The sequence below is a fragment of the Mustela erminea genome, chromosome 5 (genome assembly GCF_009829155.1).
Source record: "Mustela erminea isolate mMusErm1 chromosome 5, mMusErm1.Pri, whole genome shotgun sequence".
Lineage (NCBI taxonomy): Eukaryota > Metazoa > Chordata > Mammalia > Carnivora > Mustelidae > Mustela > Mustela erminea.
This window is the reverse complement of record NC_045618.1, coordinates 146,620,617-146,636,845: the sequence shown is the minus strand read 5'-3', so window position 1 is coordinate 146,636,845 and position 16,229 is coordinate 146,620,617. Positions and strand designations below refer to the sequence as shown.

General features: G+C 63.2%; 1 gene segment (V, D, J or C); it reads left to right on the top strand.

Moving 5' to 3' along the window:
* Window positions 1-2,976: 2,976 nt before the first annotated feature.
* On the top strand, window positions 2,977-9,821 carry LOC116590246. The segment is given in 7 exon segments: window positions 2,977-3,019; window positions 3,735-4,058; window positions 4,333-4,380; window positions 4,500-4,829; window positions 4,941-5,261; window positions 7,053-7,183; window positions 8,579-9,821. Coding segments are annotated over 7 exon segments (1,281 nt in total).
* The last annotated feature ends 6,408 nt before the right edge of the window (window positions 9,822-16,229 follow it).

Here is a 16,229-nt window from a genome sequence, read left to right as displayed (position 1 = left end):
GCTTGTGCAGGTGAGCAGGGGCAGGGGGAGAGCAGGAGGGGCCAGGGGCTGCCCCAGGGACTCAAGGAACAGCAGAGCTTGTGCAGGTGAGCAGGGGCAGGGGGAGAGCAGGAGGGGCAGGGGGTTGCCCCAGGGGCTCAGGGAGCAGCAGAGCTTGTGCAGGTGAGCAGGGGCAGGGGGAGAGCAGGAGGGGCCAGGGGCTGCCCCAGGGACTCAAGGAACAGCAGAGCTTGTGCAGGTGAGCAGGGGCAGGGGGAGAGTAGGAGGGGCAGGGGGCTGTCCCAGGGGCTCAGGGGAGCTGTCGGTGCTTGTGCAGGTGAGCAGGGGCAGGGGGAGAGTAGGAGGGGCAGGGGGCTGTCCCAGGGGCTCAGGGGAGCAGGCAGAGCTTGTGCAGGTGAGCAGGGGCAGGGGGAGAGCAGGAGGGGCTAGGGGGCTGTCCCAGGGGTCAGGGGAGTTGTCGGTGCTTGTGCAGGTGAGCAGGGGGAGAGCAGGAGGGGCAGGGGTTGCCCCAGGGGCTCAGGGGAGCTGTCAGAGCTTGTGCAGGTGAGCAGGGGCAGGGGGAGAGCAGGAGGGGCAGGGGCTGCCCCAGGGACTCAAGGAACAGCAGAGCTTGTGCAGGGGAGCAGGGGCAGGGGGAGAGTAGGAGGGGCAGGGGGTTGCCCCAGGGGCTCAGGGAGCAGCAGAGCTTGTACAGGTGAGCAGGGGCAGGGGGAGAGCAGGAGGGGCAGGGGTTGCCCCAGGGGCTCAGGGAGCAGCAGAGCTTGTGCAGGTGAGCAGGGGGAGAGCAGGAGGGACAGGGGTTGACCTAGGGGCTCAGGGAGCTGGCAGAGCTTGTGCAGGTGAGCAAGGGGAGAGTAGGAGGGGCAGGGGGCTGCCCCAGGGGCTCAGGGGAGCTGTCGGTGCTTGTGCAGGTGAGCCGGGGGAGAGCAGGAGGGGCAGGGGTTGCCCTAGGGGCTCAGGGAGCTGGCAGAGCTTTTGCAGGTGAGCAGGGGCAGGGGGAGAGTAGGAGGGGCAGGGGGCTGCCCCAGGGGCTCAGGGGAGCTGTCGGTGCTTGTGCAGGTGAGCAGGGGCAGGGGGAGAGCAGGAGGGGCCAGGAGTTGCCCCAGGGGCTCGGGGGAGCTGGCAGAGCTTGTGCAGGTGAGCAGGGGGAGAGTAGGAGGGGCAGGGGGCTGCCCCAGGGGCTCAGGGGAGCTGTCGGTGCTTGTGCAGGTGAGCAGGGGGAGAGCAGGAGGGGCAGGGGTTGCCCTAGGGGCTCAGGGAGCTGGCAGAGCTTGTGCAGGTGAGCAGGGGCAGGGGGAGAGCAGGAGGGGCAGGGGGCTGCCCCAGGGGCTCAGGGGAGCTGTCGGTGCTTGTGCAGGTGACCAGGGGCAGGGGGAGAGCAGGAGGGGCAGGGTGTTGCCCCAGGGGCTCAGGGAGCAGCAGAGCTTGTGCAGGTGAGCAGGGGCAGGGGGAGAGTAGGAGGGGCAGGGGGCTGCCGCAGGGGCTCAAGGAGCAGGTAGTGCTTGTGCAGGTGAGCAGGGGCAGGGGGAGAGCAGGAGGGGCAGGGGGTTGCCCCAGGGGCTCAGGGAGCAGCAGAGCTTGTGCAGGTGAGCAGGGGCAGAGGGAGAGCAGGAGGGGCAGGCGGTTGCCCCAGGGGCTCAGGGGAGCTGTCGGTGCTTGTGCAGGTGAGCAGGGGCAGGGGGAGAGCACGAGGGGCCAGGAGTTGCCCCAGGGGCTCGGGGGAGCTGTCAGAGCTTGTGCAGGTGAGCAGGGGGAGAGCAGGAGGGGCAGGGGTTGCCCTAGGGGCTCAGGGGAGCTGTCGGTGCTTGTGCAGGTGAGCAGGGGCAGGGGGAGAGTAGGAGGGACAGGGGGCTGCCCCAGGGGCTCAGGGGAGCTGTCCGTGCTTGTGCAGGTGAGCAGGGGCAGGGGAGAGCAGGAGAGGCAAGGGGCTGCCCCAGGGGTCAGGGGAGCTGTCAGAGCTTGTGCAGGTGAGCAGGGGGAGAGCAGGAGGGGCAAGGGTTGCCTCAGGGGCTCAGGGAGCAGCAGAGCTTGTGCAGGTGAGCAGGGGCAGGGGGAGAGCAGGAGGGGCAGGGGCTGCCTCAGGGGCTCAGGGAGCAGCAGAGCTTGTGCAGGTGAGCAGGGGCAGGGGGAGAGCAGGAGGGGCAGGGGGCTGCCGCAGGGGCTCAAGGAGCAGGTAGTGCTTGTGCAGGTGAGCAGGGGCAGGGGGAGAGCAGGCCGGGCAGGGGGTTGCCCCAGGGACTCAAGGAACAGCAGAGCTTGTGCAGGTGAGCAGGGGCAGGGGGAGAGCAGGAGGGGCAGGGGGCTGCCGCAGGGGCTCAAGGAGCAGGTAGTGCTTGTGCAGGTGAGCAGGGGCAGGGGGAGAGCAGGAGGGGCAGGGGTTGCCCTAGGGGCTCAGGGGAGCTGTCGGTGCTTGTGCAGGTGAGCAGGGGCAGGGGGAGAGCAGGAGGGGCAGGGGGTTGCCCCAGGGACTCAAGGAACAGCAGAGCTTGTGCAGGTGAGCAGGGGCAGGGGGAGAGCAGGAGGGGCAGGGGGCTGCCACAGGGGCTCAAGGAGCAGGTAGTGCTTGTGCAGGTGAGCAGGGGCAGGGGGAGAGCAGGCCGGGCAGGGGCTGCCCCGGGATCCCCGGGGGAGGAAGGCAGGACTCTCGGGCGGAGCTCTGGGCTGCTGGGCACCGTCAGCGGCAACATACAGAGACTCCGAGGGCAAGAGCCTGGTGAGCATCCCTGCCCTCGGGGACAGTGGCCTGGCATCTGGGGCCCGGTGGACGAGGTAGGGTGGAAAGTATGGCCAAGGTGGGAAGGTCTCTGGGGAGGAAGGCCCAGGGGTGGCCACCTTTGAGGGGACGAGGGGAACCCGTTCTTTGGTCCCGGGGTGGGAGCCCTGTTCTTGAGGCTCGAGGGGACGAGGTGCAGAGGAGGTGGACATGTCACACCCGGTGGGGAGGCCCGGCGCAGCGGACCCAGTGGAGGAGAGAGCATGGGGCCCGAGCGGAGCTTGATGCAGGGCAGCCAGCCGGGGTGTGGGCGGGAGCAGGGCCAGAGGGGAGAGGCCTGGCTGGGACCAGGGCTCTGAGATGCTCTGAGGGGCTGGTCCCACCCAGGAGAGGACCGCCAGGACAGCCAGGGAGAGGACCCTCCATGCTGAGGGGCAACAGGCTCGGGACAATGTCGGCTGAAGGACTCCGTGGAGAGCAAGGAGCTGGACGGGCCCCAGAGCGGGGATGGCCCAGGGACCCTGGCTGGGCTGACCCTCAGTGACCTCGGGAGGCCATGCCATGGAGGCCTGGGGAGGGTCCCGTGGGTTCGGGGCAGGGACGGGGCCCGGCTGCTTGGGCTGCAGAGCCGACCCAGAAGATGTGGGGCCTGGAGGGACAGGGGCGGTGCGTGGACGTTTCCACCGGTCCAAGGCACAATCCGGTGGGGACAGCAGGGCAGTGGACTCAGGGGGCCAGCAGGAGCCAGCTGCGAGCAGGGGCCCAGGTCAGGGCTCAGACAGGCTTGGTCAGGCCGGACTCCCAGAGGAAGCCTGAGTGGGGACCCCGGGCCAGAGGCCCAGGAGACTCTGACCCAGGTGGTCACCGGGCCCTGACCCGGCTGATGAGTCCAGCACCTGTGGCCGCAGAGAGCCAGGCCAGGCGGCTGGTCTGCAGACGTCCAGGAAGCACATGGGTGCTGGGCCCTGGACGCCCCACACCTGGGCACCTGCTGTCCTGCCCTGACCGTCGCAGGGGTGAGACCCTGGCGGTCACACAACCTCCTCTCTTGCAGCTTCCACCACGGCCCCATCGGTTTTCCCACTGGCCCCCAGCTGCGGGGCCACCCCCGGATCCACAGTGGCCCTGGCCTGCCTGGTGTCCGGCTACTTCCCTGAGCCTGTCACTGTGTCCTGGAACTCCGGCTCCTTGACCAGCGGTGTGCACACCTTCCCGTCTGTCCTGCAGTCCTCGGGGCTCTACTCTCTCAGCAGCATGGTGACCGTGCCCTCCAGCAGGTGGCCCAGCGACACCTTCACCTGCACCGTGGCCCACCCAGCCAGTAACACCAAGGTGGACAAGACAGGTGAGAGAATGGGCCTCAGGGAGGGTGTCCACTGGGACACAGGCCCGGTCTCCTGGCCAGCCTGGACCCCAGGGCTCAGGGGAGGCACCGCTGGCTGCCTCACCTGCAGGCCTCCCAGTTCAGGGAGGAGATCCTCTGGGTGTTGGCGTCAGTGGTTTACCCCCCACTCCAGTCCCTGGTCTGGGAACCGGCCAAGACTTGGCCATCACCTGTGCCCACCCCAACCTGTGCCCAGCCCAGACACCCAGTAATGCCCCGTCTGCTCTCTCTGCAGTGCCCCAAGGAGAAACTCCTGACCCATGCAAATGTCCCCAACCTCCAGGTGAGTCAGCAGGCCTTTCCCTGCACCCCAAGCAGCAGGCCTGGTGAACATCCAGGCAATGGATGTTCAGGAGGAAGGCCACCCACGATCTGACCCCTGTGCTCTGTCTCCCTCAGCAGCATGTGACATGCTCGGAGCACCTTCAGTCTTCATGTTCCCCCCGAAACCCAAGGACGTCCTCAAGATGGCCCACACCCCTGAGGTCACATGTGTGGTGGTGGACCTGGCCCAAGAAGACACTGAGGTTCAGATCAGCTGGTTCGTGGACAACCAGGAGGTGCACACAGCCAAGACGAATTCGCGTGAGCAGCAGTTCAACAGCACCTTCCGTGTGGTCAGTGTCCTCCCCATCCAGCACCAGGACTGGCTCAAGGGGAAGGTCTTCAAGTGCAAGGTCAGCAACAAAGCTCTCCCAGCTGCCATTGAGAGGACCATCTCCAAGGCCAGAGGTGAGCAGCAGCGGGGCTGGGGTGCAGGGGGGGTCAAAGAGGGGGCCTTGCAGACCAAGCACAGCCCTCCACGCTCCGAGTGACCATCTGTGCTGACCTCTGGCCCCACAGGGGAACCCCATCAGCCCAGTGTGTATGTCCTGCCCCCACCCCGGGACGAGATGAGCAGGAACACCGTCAGTGTGACCTGCCTGGTCAAAGACTTCTACCCAGCTGACATCGATGTGGAGTGGCAGAGCAACGGCCGACAGTTACCAGAGGCCAGTGTCCGAACAACCCCGCCCCAGCTGGATGCGGACGGCAGCTACTTCCTCTACAGCAAGCTCTCGGTGGACAAGGCGCGCTGGCAGCGGGGAGAAGCCTTCACGTGTGCGGTGCTGCATGAAGCCCTACACAACCATCACACGCAGAAGTCCATCTCCCAGTCTCCGGGTAAATGAGCAGCACGCCCGGCCCCCCAGCAACCCCCCACCCACAGGCTCTTGGAGTCCCACGAGGATGCCGGAGCCCCCACCCCTGTGTACGTACCTCCCGGGCAGGCGCCCCTGCGTGAAATAAAGCACCCAGCACTGCCCTGGGACCCAGCGACGCTGTCATGGTTCTTTCCGAGGCAGAGCTCAGGACACACGGGTCTCTGGGCGGCAGGGACAGCCCGGCTCCGAGGCCAAGGGGTCACCGTTGGTGGGAGAGAGCGGGTCCCACGGGGGCCAGGACTCTGAGTGGGCAGGTCTGCGCAGGCTGCCACTGCATGTGGCCAGGAGTCGCCTGAGGCAGGAGAGGGGACTTTGCCAGAGGTGGCCGCCACTCCGGGCCGTCCCTGCCACCAGGAGCTACCCGGGGCTGCAGCGTGTGGTCAGGGGTCCCAGAAGCCCCTCCGGAGCCCTCAGGGGAACAAGCGCACACTCTTTCCCACTTCTGTACCAGCCCAGGTTCTGGGGGACGCTGGCCTGTCCTCGTGCCCTGGGCCCCTGGGCCTCCCGAGACTCTGCGTGGTTGCTCTGGGCCAACACAGAGGCCGCGCCTCACCCGTGTGTGGGGACGGGCCCTCCTTGCCCTCAGGCACTCCACAAACAGGCTCCTGCCCTCTCCCAGGTGTGGGGGTCCTGCCTGGGGCCAGGCCTGTCCACTCGTGGGGACCCTCAACCTCGAACCCCAAAGGGGCAGAGTCAGGTGGCCCTGAGCTCCCATGGAAGGGACCATCCCAGATGCCCACCTGGACGCTGAGTTCAGACCCACTGACAACAAGCCCATCCCACGGAGCAGCCCCATCTTCGCAAACGCGATCACACACGCACACATGCGGCATACACACATGTGCGTGCACAGAGGCACACGTGTGTGCACACCTGCATTGCTGCATGCTTACATGCGTGTGCATATGCACATGTGTACACCCGTGTGTGCACACGAGCACTGCGCCCACAGGCATGCACGCTCGTGTGCACTACAGACACGTGTGTGCGCACACGGGCATGCACGCTCGTGTGCACTACAGACATGCGTATGCACGCTCGTGTGCTCCACAGACACGTGTGTGTGTGCGCACCGGCATGCACACTCGTGTGCACTACAGACACACGTGTGCACACACTCACCAGCATGCACGCTCGTGTGCACTACAGACAGACGTGTGCACACACTCACCAGCATGCACGCTCGTGTGCACTACAGACATGCGTGTGCACACACACCGACATGCACGTACACACACAGGCCTCACACGGGCCAACCTGCATGGGCCCAGACCAGAGCCGGCCTTGGGAACCCTCACCATGGACGCCAGCCTGATCCACACCCCCTCCAGCACCCGTCGGCTTCTCAGCAGCTCATCCACACACTGACCACACTGACCTGCCCCCCCCAGGGCACTGCACCCCTCCCAACATCCACAAAACCCCACACCCAGCTTGTCCTGATGCTCCCACCCACTCCTTCTCTCGGACACTCCCCGACACTGACCAGCCCTTCCCTGGGCTCTCCAGCCCCCCCACCTTCTGGACCTGGCCCCCAGGGGAAGAGGACATGTGCCGGTCAGGGCCCCTTCCCCCAGGAGGGTCCCAGCACAGGGCAGAGCAGAGAGGGAGGGGGTCCCCCAAGGACCAGACCCAAGCTGGAGAGCCGGGGGTGCTAAGGCTGGCGCCTGAGGTTGCAGAGGGCTGTGACTGTCCCCCAGGGAATCACCCCTGGGGCAGGCACGACACTGACCACCCCCTTCCTGTCCAGAGCTGCTCCTGGACGACAGCTGTGCCGAGGACCAGGATGGGGAGCTGGACGGGCTGTGGACCACCATCTCCATCTTCATCACCCTCTTCCTGCTCAGCGTGTGCTACAGCGCCACTGTGACCCTCTTTAAGGTGGGCGTCCCCACACGTCCCCTCGACGCAGCCTGCTGTCCCCGTGCTGTCCCCACACTATCCACGTGCTGCCCCCATCTGTCCACATGCTGTCCACACGCTGTCCACATGCTGTCCACACGCTGTCCCATGCTGTCCTCGACTGTCCCCTCACTTCGGCCCACTCTCCCTACACTGTCCCCATGCTATTCCCATGCTGACCCCATGCTGGCCACACACTGACCCAGAATTGTCCCCATGTGGTCCCCACACTATCCACGTGCTGCCCCCATCTGTCCACGTGCTGTCCACACGCTGTCCACACGCTGTCCCCATACTGTCCCCATACTGTCCCCACACTTTCCTCACAGTGACCTCATGTTGTCCAAACACTGTCCACACATTGTCCCCAGCCTACCCCCAGCCTATCTCTGTGCTGTCCCCCTGATGTCCCAGTGCTGTCCCCATGCTGTCCTCACACTGTTCGCTCACTGACACACACTGTCCCCGTGTTGTCCTCACACTGTTCCCACGTTGTCCCCACACTGCCCACTCGCTATCCCCTCACTGACCCAAAAGTGGCCCCACCCTGTCCCCACATTGACTCCATGCTGTCCCTATGCTGTCCCCAAGCTGTCTTCACACTGTCCCCTACATGTCCCCATGCAATCCCTATACAGTCCCTACGCTGACCCCACACTCTATCCTCCCTGTCCCCTTACTGACCCCACATGTCCCCTCACTGTCCACATGCAGTCCCTTCACATCCCCATGCTGTCCCCACACTGTCCTCAGACTGTCCCCACATGATGGCCCAGTGACTCCACACTGTCCCCATGATGACCCCAAGCTGTCCCATCACGGCCCCCACAGTCCCCAGCTGTTTCCATGCTGTCCTCACACTGTCCTCTCACTGTCCCATCACTGTCCCCATGATGACCCCTCATTGTCCCCAGACTGTGCCCATGATGACTCCTCACTGTCCCCACACAATGAGCACTGTCCCCACAATGTCCCCTTGTGCCCTCGCTGTCCCCACACTATACCCAGTCCCCACGCTGTCCTCATGATGACGCCATGCTGTCCCATCACTGTCACCGCTACCCCAGCTGTCCCCATGTTGCCCACGCATTGTCCCCACATTGTCCGTCATTGTCCCCTCGCTGTCCTCTCGGTGTCCCTTCACTGCCCCTCACTGTCCCCACCCTGTTTCCTCACTGTCCGCACACCGTCCAGTAGCTGTCCCCACACTGTCCTCACACTGTCCCCACACTGTCCCCTCGCTGTCCGCATGCCGTCCCCACCAGGACCCCCAGCCCCCTAGTGGTCCCGGGGGTGGGGCCCAGCTCCAGCGGGCGGCGGTGGGCGGTCCCCGGGGGTCCCGGCCACGCTCACGCCCTCCCCCGCCCGCTGCAGGTGAAGTGGATCTTCTCCTCGGTGGTGCAGCTGAAGCACACGATCGTCCCCGACTACAGGAACATGATCGGCCAGGGGGCCTAGGGCCGGTCCTCGTGGCGGGTGTCCAGGGCCGCCCTCGACACCCCACGGGAACCGGCTGCATCGGTTCGTGCTGCTTGGCCTGCTGCCAGGCCTGCCCCTCTGACCTCCCAGCGCGCCACCCTCCGACCTCACAGCCGCCCTGGACCCGACCTCCACCCTCAGGGTTGCCGGGCACCGTGGGCTGCACCCTGCCCCTGACGCCCCGTTTGGAGACCCCACCGGACGGCAGGCTGCGCCCCCAATCTGAGTGATGGACACTGCCCACCCCTCCTCGGCAGCCACCAAGTTACTGTGGGGACCGCGTGGACACTGACCCATCAGGGCAGGATGGCCCTCACCAGCACGGCCCCGCGGTCACGTGCATGGTCATCCTGGAGGTGGCAGAGGACTGGCAGTCCCAGCGTCCATCTGGGCAGGGACCGGCCTCCATGCAAACCCCGTCCAGGCCGGGCTCCAGGAGGCAGGACATGTTGTCCAGAGCAGGCATGTTGTCTCAGATCCTGAGGAGCCCACGGGCCACCATCACCCCACAGAGGGGCTTCCGGTGTGCCACGAATGGTCAGTCAGACCTTCTCCACTGGAGGAGATGCGCAGAGGAGGGCCCAGGCCTGTGGCCACGGCAGGAGCCCCCCGGGGACGGGGGAAGGAGTGACGGCAGCCAGACGGGCCTCCTGCAGAGGGGCCTGGTGACCTGGTCCCCACACGGGTGGCACGCAGCCTCAGTGGACAGAGCTGGGCAGGTGCGGAGAGGCCAGGACAGCAGGCCCAGCCTGCACCCTCCTGGGACCAGGACCCGAGTCACGCTGGGCAGAAATGCCTGCTTGCTCCGGGCAGCTGGGGGCAAAGACAAGACGACCAGAGAGAGTGCCCGCGGCCTTGGGGCCCGACCCAGGCGGACGCCTAGGCCTGGTTCTCCGCCCGGCCGTTGAACGAGTGCCCGATCGGAGCCCCGACACAGGAGAGACCACCTCGCAGGGGAGGAGAAGCAGGGCCCCCATGCCCCTGGGAGAGAACGCACACCCGTCACTCAGAGGACACATGCTGCTGTAGCTTGGGTAGCTTGATTTCTTCTTGTGAAATTTCTGGAGCGTGGAAATGTCCTTCACTGTTTCTTCTCTTTTTCTTTAACGACAATAAAATGTCCTGAAAAATTCCATAACGTGCGCGGAAAGTCTTGCTGTGTTCATGCTCCTGGTGAAATCCCCGCCTGGCCACACCGTGCTTTGGCTCCCTCCCGCCATGGGGGGCCAGGACCCCCAGAGCCCAGGCAGTCCCGGTGGGTGAGGAAGGCATCCAGGAACAGTGCAGGCCCAGGGGCCACCTGGGGTGGGTGCAGGAGGGGCTGCCGGCCCCGGCCGGCCGTGGACAGAAGCAAGAGGCATGTGTTGGGTGTGTATTAGCCAGCGTGGGCGGCCAGACCAAAGAGCCACCGTCTGGCGGCTTCAACCACATGCGTTTCTGTTTTCACAATCCGGGACGCCAGCGGGAGAGACGCAGACCTCGCCTGGGGCCTCTGTCCCTGTGCTCACACGGCCAGCCCTCAGTGCATGTCTGTGTCCTCATCATCTGCTCTTACAAGAACAAGAGGCCGTCCTGGGGGTCAGCCACACTGGACCGGATGAATGACCCCCTTCTTCCCTGTCACCTCCCCAAAGTCCCCGTCTCTAAATACCATCACATGCCAAGGTCCTGGGGCAAGGCTTCAAGTCCTGAGTTTGGGGTGGGGGGTGGGAGGTCGGGGCACCAGGTGGTGGGTATTAGGGAGGGCACGGATTGCGTGGAGCACTGGGTGTGGTGCAAAAACAATGAATACTGTTATGCGGAAAAAAATAAATAAATTTTTTTTAAAAAGTAAGGAAATCATGGCATTCACAATTGATTAGCCTTGAGGGCATTACGCCAGCTGAGATAAGTCAGAGAAAGGAAAATACTCAATGATCTCACTTATATCTGGAATTAAGATTTAAAAAACAAAACAACTTCACAGATACAACATAGTGGTGGTTCCAGGGTTGGGGGAGGGGAGAGGGGATGTGGGTGGGCAAAAATGGATGCATATGGTCACGGAATGTACAAATTTCCAGTATAAAAGTCAGTCAGTCAAGGGGATGTTCATGTATAGCACAGTAATTATACGTGACACTGCGTTGTGTGTTTGAAAGTGGCAAAGATGGTGGAGCCTAAAAGTCACCAGGAGGATAAAAAGTTCTCAGAGGAAAAAAAAAAAAAAAAGACTTGAATTTGGGGGACGTGATTTAGGTTGCCCACAGGACAGAAAGCAGGTGTCCAGAACATTCCAACCCTCAGGGACCCTGGAGGCTCCAGGCTAACGCCCTCAGTGCCTCAGTACCCTCAGTACCACACCCTCTGTCCCCTTCACCCTACATTTCTACCTAGAAGCCAGTCGGCCAATGGGCCACACAGGCTGCCCAGCCCCCTCTTCCTCTCGGTCCCAGGGCTACCCCCACCCCCATCTCCTGGACCACAGGTCAGCCTCCATCCCACCTGCCTCACGTGGCAATGCCAGCATCTCCCACAACTGGGGACCTCGTGCCCTCCTGGATGAGCACCAGGCCCTTGGCGCAACTATGCCCTCACCCTCAGGGCTAGAATGCCGACTCGGTGAAAACTACCTCCCACCAGCCACTGAGGCTCCCACCTGCGACCTTCCAATGTTGTCCTACAACATGGAACCAAGAGAAGGTGGACGAGAGGTAGGAGATGGAGACCCAGAGTATCAGAACCGGGAGGAAGGAGACGAGAGGTAAGGCATAGAGACACGACCCTACAAGTGCAGCTGAACTAAGCTAGAGGCACACGCATCGACCTAGAGGGACTCCTTTCCAGGAACTGGCTCATTGCCTGTGGGCGTCGACCAGCACATCGGGAACCTGCAGGGCCGCCCAGCAGCCTGGAATCTCAGGCAGGAGCTAACACTGCAGTCTTGGGGCAGAACTCCTTCTTCTCCAGGAACCCTCGGGCTTTGTTCTTCAGTCCCTCGACTGCTTGGATGAGGCCCACCCACATTACGGAGGACCACGTCCTCTCCCTGAAGTGCACTGATTTCCCTGCACACATAGCATGCTGTCTGCTTGAATAGCCTGGCTGGGTGAGCGCGGGACACCGACGGTCACTCGGACCTCCTCTCGCTCCGTGTGCACAATGCGAGAGCTGGGGCCACGGTCACTGTCTTACCTGGAAGAAACTGCAGCCTCGGAGAGCCTCAGCCCCTGCCTGCGGGGAGGGTGCCAGGGTTTGCACCATGTCGTCTGACCCCAGTGCTCATGCACTGTCCCCACTGTGTCTTGGGGGTACAATAGAACAACCTCCTGATCCGACCCCGCCTTTGGGGCCAGTCACAGGAGGGGACAGTCACAGGAGGAGGTCCCTGTAGCGCAGGGTCATTGGGAGAGGACGAAGCCCTGGTAAGGCTCTGGAGCTGCCATCCCTTATCTGGAATAAGGACTTAGCAGAGTCCGCTGCGCCGTCAGCACCAGCAGCAAGCGCACTGTACTTGGTGGGGCAGGTGTGCTTTCTGGGACTGACAGACCTGGGCAAAGGCAGATGTTAGGAAATCTTTCCACCGACACGTAAGGACCATCGTGACAAGTGCCTTGAGTGGAGATCATCTGGGTCCCTAAGGTTCCGTAGCAGAAGAATGCAATCTGCGGGGTCAAGGGACGCTTTCTAGGGGTGCACCCCATGGCACAGTCCCTCAAGGAAACGGGCTGCCTCGGGCCCGCGCCTCTGCACCTGGTTTCCTGCCCCCCCCACCCCGGCCACAGAACCTCGTGGGCCCAGGAGAACTGGGGCAATCTGGAGAAGACAGGCGTGCCACGTTGCAGGACAGTGTCCAAAACATGGTGTGAGCCTGACTCCCATACGGACACATAAAAAATGTCTTTCAAATCTTTATTAAACTCACCGATTCAGTAGAATCAAAGTATCTCATTTCTATAGTTGAATCAAGAATGCTAAGAAATATTGATACATAGTTGCGTTCTGTAATGTGACAGGTTTAGTCCCTGGGAGGCAGGAGTGGACTGTCCTCCAGAGAAGAGAATCTGCATTGCCATCCATTGCCTACAACTCACAGACTGTAAGAGAGCTCCGAGACCGTGCAGAGCTCCGAGCCTCCACGGAATCAGCCCACCCACATGAGACAACGCCTGTATTCCACTGAAGACAGAAGAAGTCATCTCTGGGTCCATTCAGACTTTGGCACAGAATTTCCTGAAAGCATTTGCAGCTGACAGAGTATGCGGAACTCGTAGAGCACTCCTGGGAGTCAGCTGGAAATAATCACACAGTTTGAGAGAGGAGGACACCAGCACGGAACAGATGTTCCACGACAGATCCCCGTCGCCATTAACCATGTGGGAGGGTGCAGCCTCTTGGGAGAACAGTGTGGAGCTTCCTCAAGAAATTAAAAATAGAGCTTCCCTATGACCCTGCCATTGCACTCCTGGGTATTTGCCACAAAGATACAGATGGAGTGAAAAGAAGGGCCATCTGTACCCCAATGTTTATAGCAGCAATGGCCACGGTCGCCAAACTGTGGAAAGAACCAAGATGCCCTTCAACGGACGAATGGATAAGGAAGATGTGGTCCATATACACTATGGAGTGTTATGCCTCCATCAGAAAGGATGAATCCCCAACTTTTGTGGCAACATGGATGGGACTGGAATAGATTATGCTGAGTGAAATCAGTCAAGCAGAGAGAGTCAATTATCATATGGTTTCACTTATGTGTGGAGCATAACAAATAGCATGGAGGACAAGGGGAGATGGAGAGGAGAAGGGAGTTGGGGGAAATTGGAAGGGGAGGTGAACCATGAGAGACTATGGACTCTGAAAAACAATCTGAGGGGTTTGGAGGGACGGGGGGGTGGGAGGTCAGGGTACCAGGTGGTGGGTATTGCGGAGGGCACGGAGCACTGGGTGTGGTGCAGAAACAATGAATGCTGAAACACTGAGAAGAAATTTTAAAAATTAAAAACTTTTTTAAAATATGGGAAGGATGTTGGGCCTACCCAGTTACACAAAAAGTGATCATTTCTGAGAAACCACAGGAGAGAAAGTGGTTTTCCTTCCCACAGCAGCGCAGCAGCTAGTACCAGAGCAAACTTCAAAGGCAGCAAGCAGAAAGCAGAAGCAGCACTCAGCCGGTGGAGACCAGGAGACTGCGGAGAAACACCAGCCGTGAGCAGACACGGGAGAAGCTCGCTCCCTCGAAAGATCCGCGTGAGGACCAAGTCCGGTCCTGCGGCAGGTGCTGCCAGAAGACGGGCAGAAACCGCGGCTGTCCCGAGTGCAGGGCAGGGCACAGGGCTCGGGACCACACGTAGTAGCTAGGTATTAGGGGGAGGGAGCCACCGAGGGAGAATCCCAAAATCTGTACACAAGCTCTCCTCAAACACTTGGCTGATCCCTTGACGGGCACCTGTGAAGGAAACTAGAAGGACCAGCAGGAACAGCAGCCACAGGAGGCCAAAGAACAGAGGGTCCAGCTGCTGACACACAGACAGGGGCTCCCATGTAAACACGGTCTCACGTGCACACAGGGACACACGCACAAACGCACACACGGGCTCCCACGCACACGCGGGCACAGCTGAGAAGCAGCACGTCTCGGTGCAGATCTGCCCCAGGCCAGTGGATACAGGAGCAGCGTCGTGGGCCGCGCTCGGCACCTCTACAGGCAGGAAGCGGTGACGCCAGAGCCTCAGAGGCTGAGGGCACAGTGCCTGCCGGGAGGGGCAGCCAGGCCTGCTCTCGGACACAAGGCGGACGAGCCAGGGTGATGCTGGAGGCAGGCCAGGGCCACAGCCCCAGAGAGGAGCAGAGCGGGGGCAGCACGGACACGGGAGCTCAGAGCTCAGCTGCCCCGGTGGGACCCAGGAGGAGATGAGATCATTGTCCTCCAAGACCGCAGGACCCCACGGACCCGGCAGCTGCCGCCGCACGGTTCATCCTGTGTCTTCAGCACGGAGCCCGGAGACCGGCGGCCCCAGCCCCCCAGCCGGGGAGGAATGAGAAGGGGGTGCCAGGGTGGCCCAGGGCTGCCGTGGAGCCCAGGCCCGGCACGCTCCCCTGGGTGCAGGCTGCACGGACTGGCCACACCTGGCCTGGGCCCGCGGGGGCAGCAGGCCGCAGGGTGGGGCTCTGCCTGCCCTGTGGTTTCTCTCAGAGCCGTGGGCCCTTCCAAGGAACCGGGCGCTCGCCCTCTGCCTCCCACGCAGCACCTGACCCGGCGCCGAGGGTGGGGCAGGACAGGCTGGGACAGGCTGCCCTGGGGGAGCAGGGAGGCCGCGCTGGGCCCTGTCTGCCCCAGGCCTCCCGGCCAGGCCTGTCCGGCCCCACCACGCTGCGGCATCTCCACGGCTTCTAAATGAGCCCGAGTGTCCCCCCGAGGGCACCACACCTGACAGAGGCGACCTCCCCACAGCCTCCCTGCACGGGCAGTGCTGGCCCTCGGCTGCTGGGCCCAGAGGGTGGGTTCCCGGTGTCTCCCGCTCCAAACGGCCGCACGAGGCCTCGCAGGCCTGCACGCGGGGAAGGTCCCCCACCGGGGCCTCCCCGACGCGGACGCTCGGCCTTTCCAGGCTTCCGGGGACACGCAGGCCTGCAGGACATGCCCACAGTGTGAGGGTGAGGCCTAGCGCAGCCCCCGCAGCTGCACATACATCACCGGTGCATCGACCGTGCACAGCCGCCCCAAAGGACCAGGAGCCGACGCCGCTCCGTGGTCCCCACAGCCGCGGTGACACCCACAGGCCCATGACACCGTCCACCCCAGCGGCACCAGACACAGCCGTCTTCCGGGGCCGCCGGCCAACCGCACGGTGGGCCCAGCCTGCCCACAGCCCCCGCCGGCCCTCCCTGGACACACCACCCAACTGCAGCCCCAGTAAGAGACCCAGCGGCAGGACACGGGCTGGGGAAGGGGTGTGAGGTCGATGCGGAAGGCCCCCTGCACTCACGGCCCCGCACACTCACCCCAGCCCACTCCTCCAGGCACTGGGACACTGGGGACAAGGGCACGTGCCACAAGGACCCCTGCGTCCACGTCTCGCACGTGTCCACGCAGGCTGCGGCATCTCGTGCCCAAAGCAGCCACGACCCTTTCCTCACAGGGCTGCCTCGGGGCCAGCGGTGATGGCGCCCGGCGCCCCCTCCCTTCCTGGGGCATCCCGGTGACCACCACGGTGTGGGCGGCACAGCGAGTCCGCCGTGGCCTCAGGGAGCAAGCACACGAGAGGCCACGGAGAGGAGCCCACTGCATCCACGGCACAGGGGCTCATTTCAGCCCTGATGTCGCTGACACACTTCCCAAGAACACACAGAGAAAGGGGAATTTCCAGGGCTGCTGAGGCCCCCGGGGGTTCCCACCCCGTTTTTAGCCGGGGCATTGAGGCTGAGCTCCCCTCCCCCAGGGCCGAGTAACTGGACGCAAAAATATCAGCCATGGTTACTGACGGTTCACCTCAGCCGTCCGGGAGCCTGTCCGGGAGCTGTGGACGGCCAGGACGGGCCCCTGACGGAGGCCCCTGGGGTCCGGCAG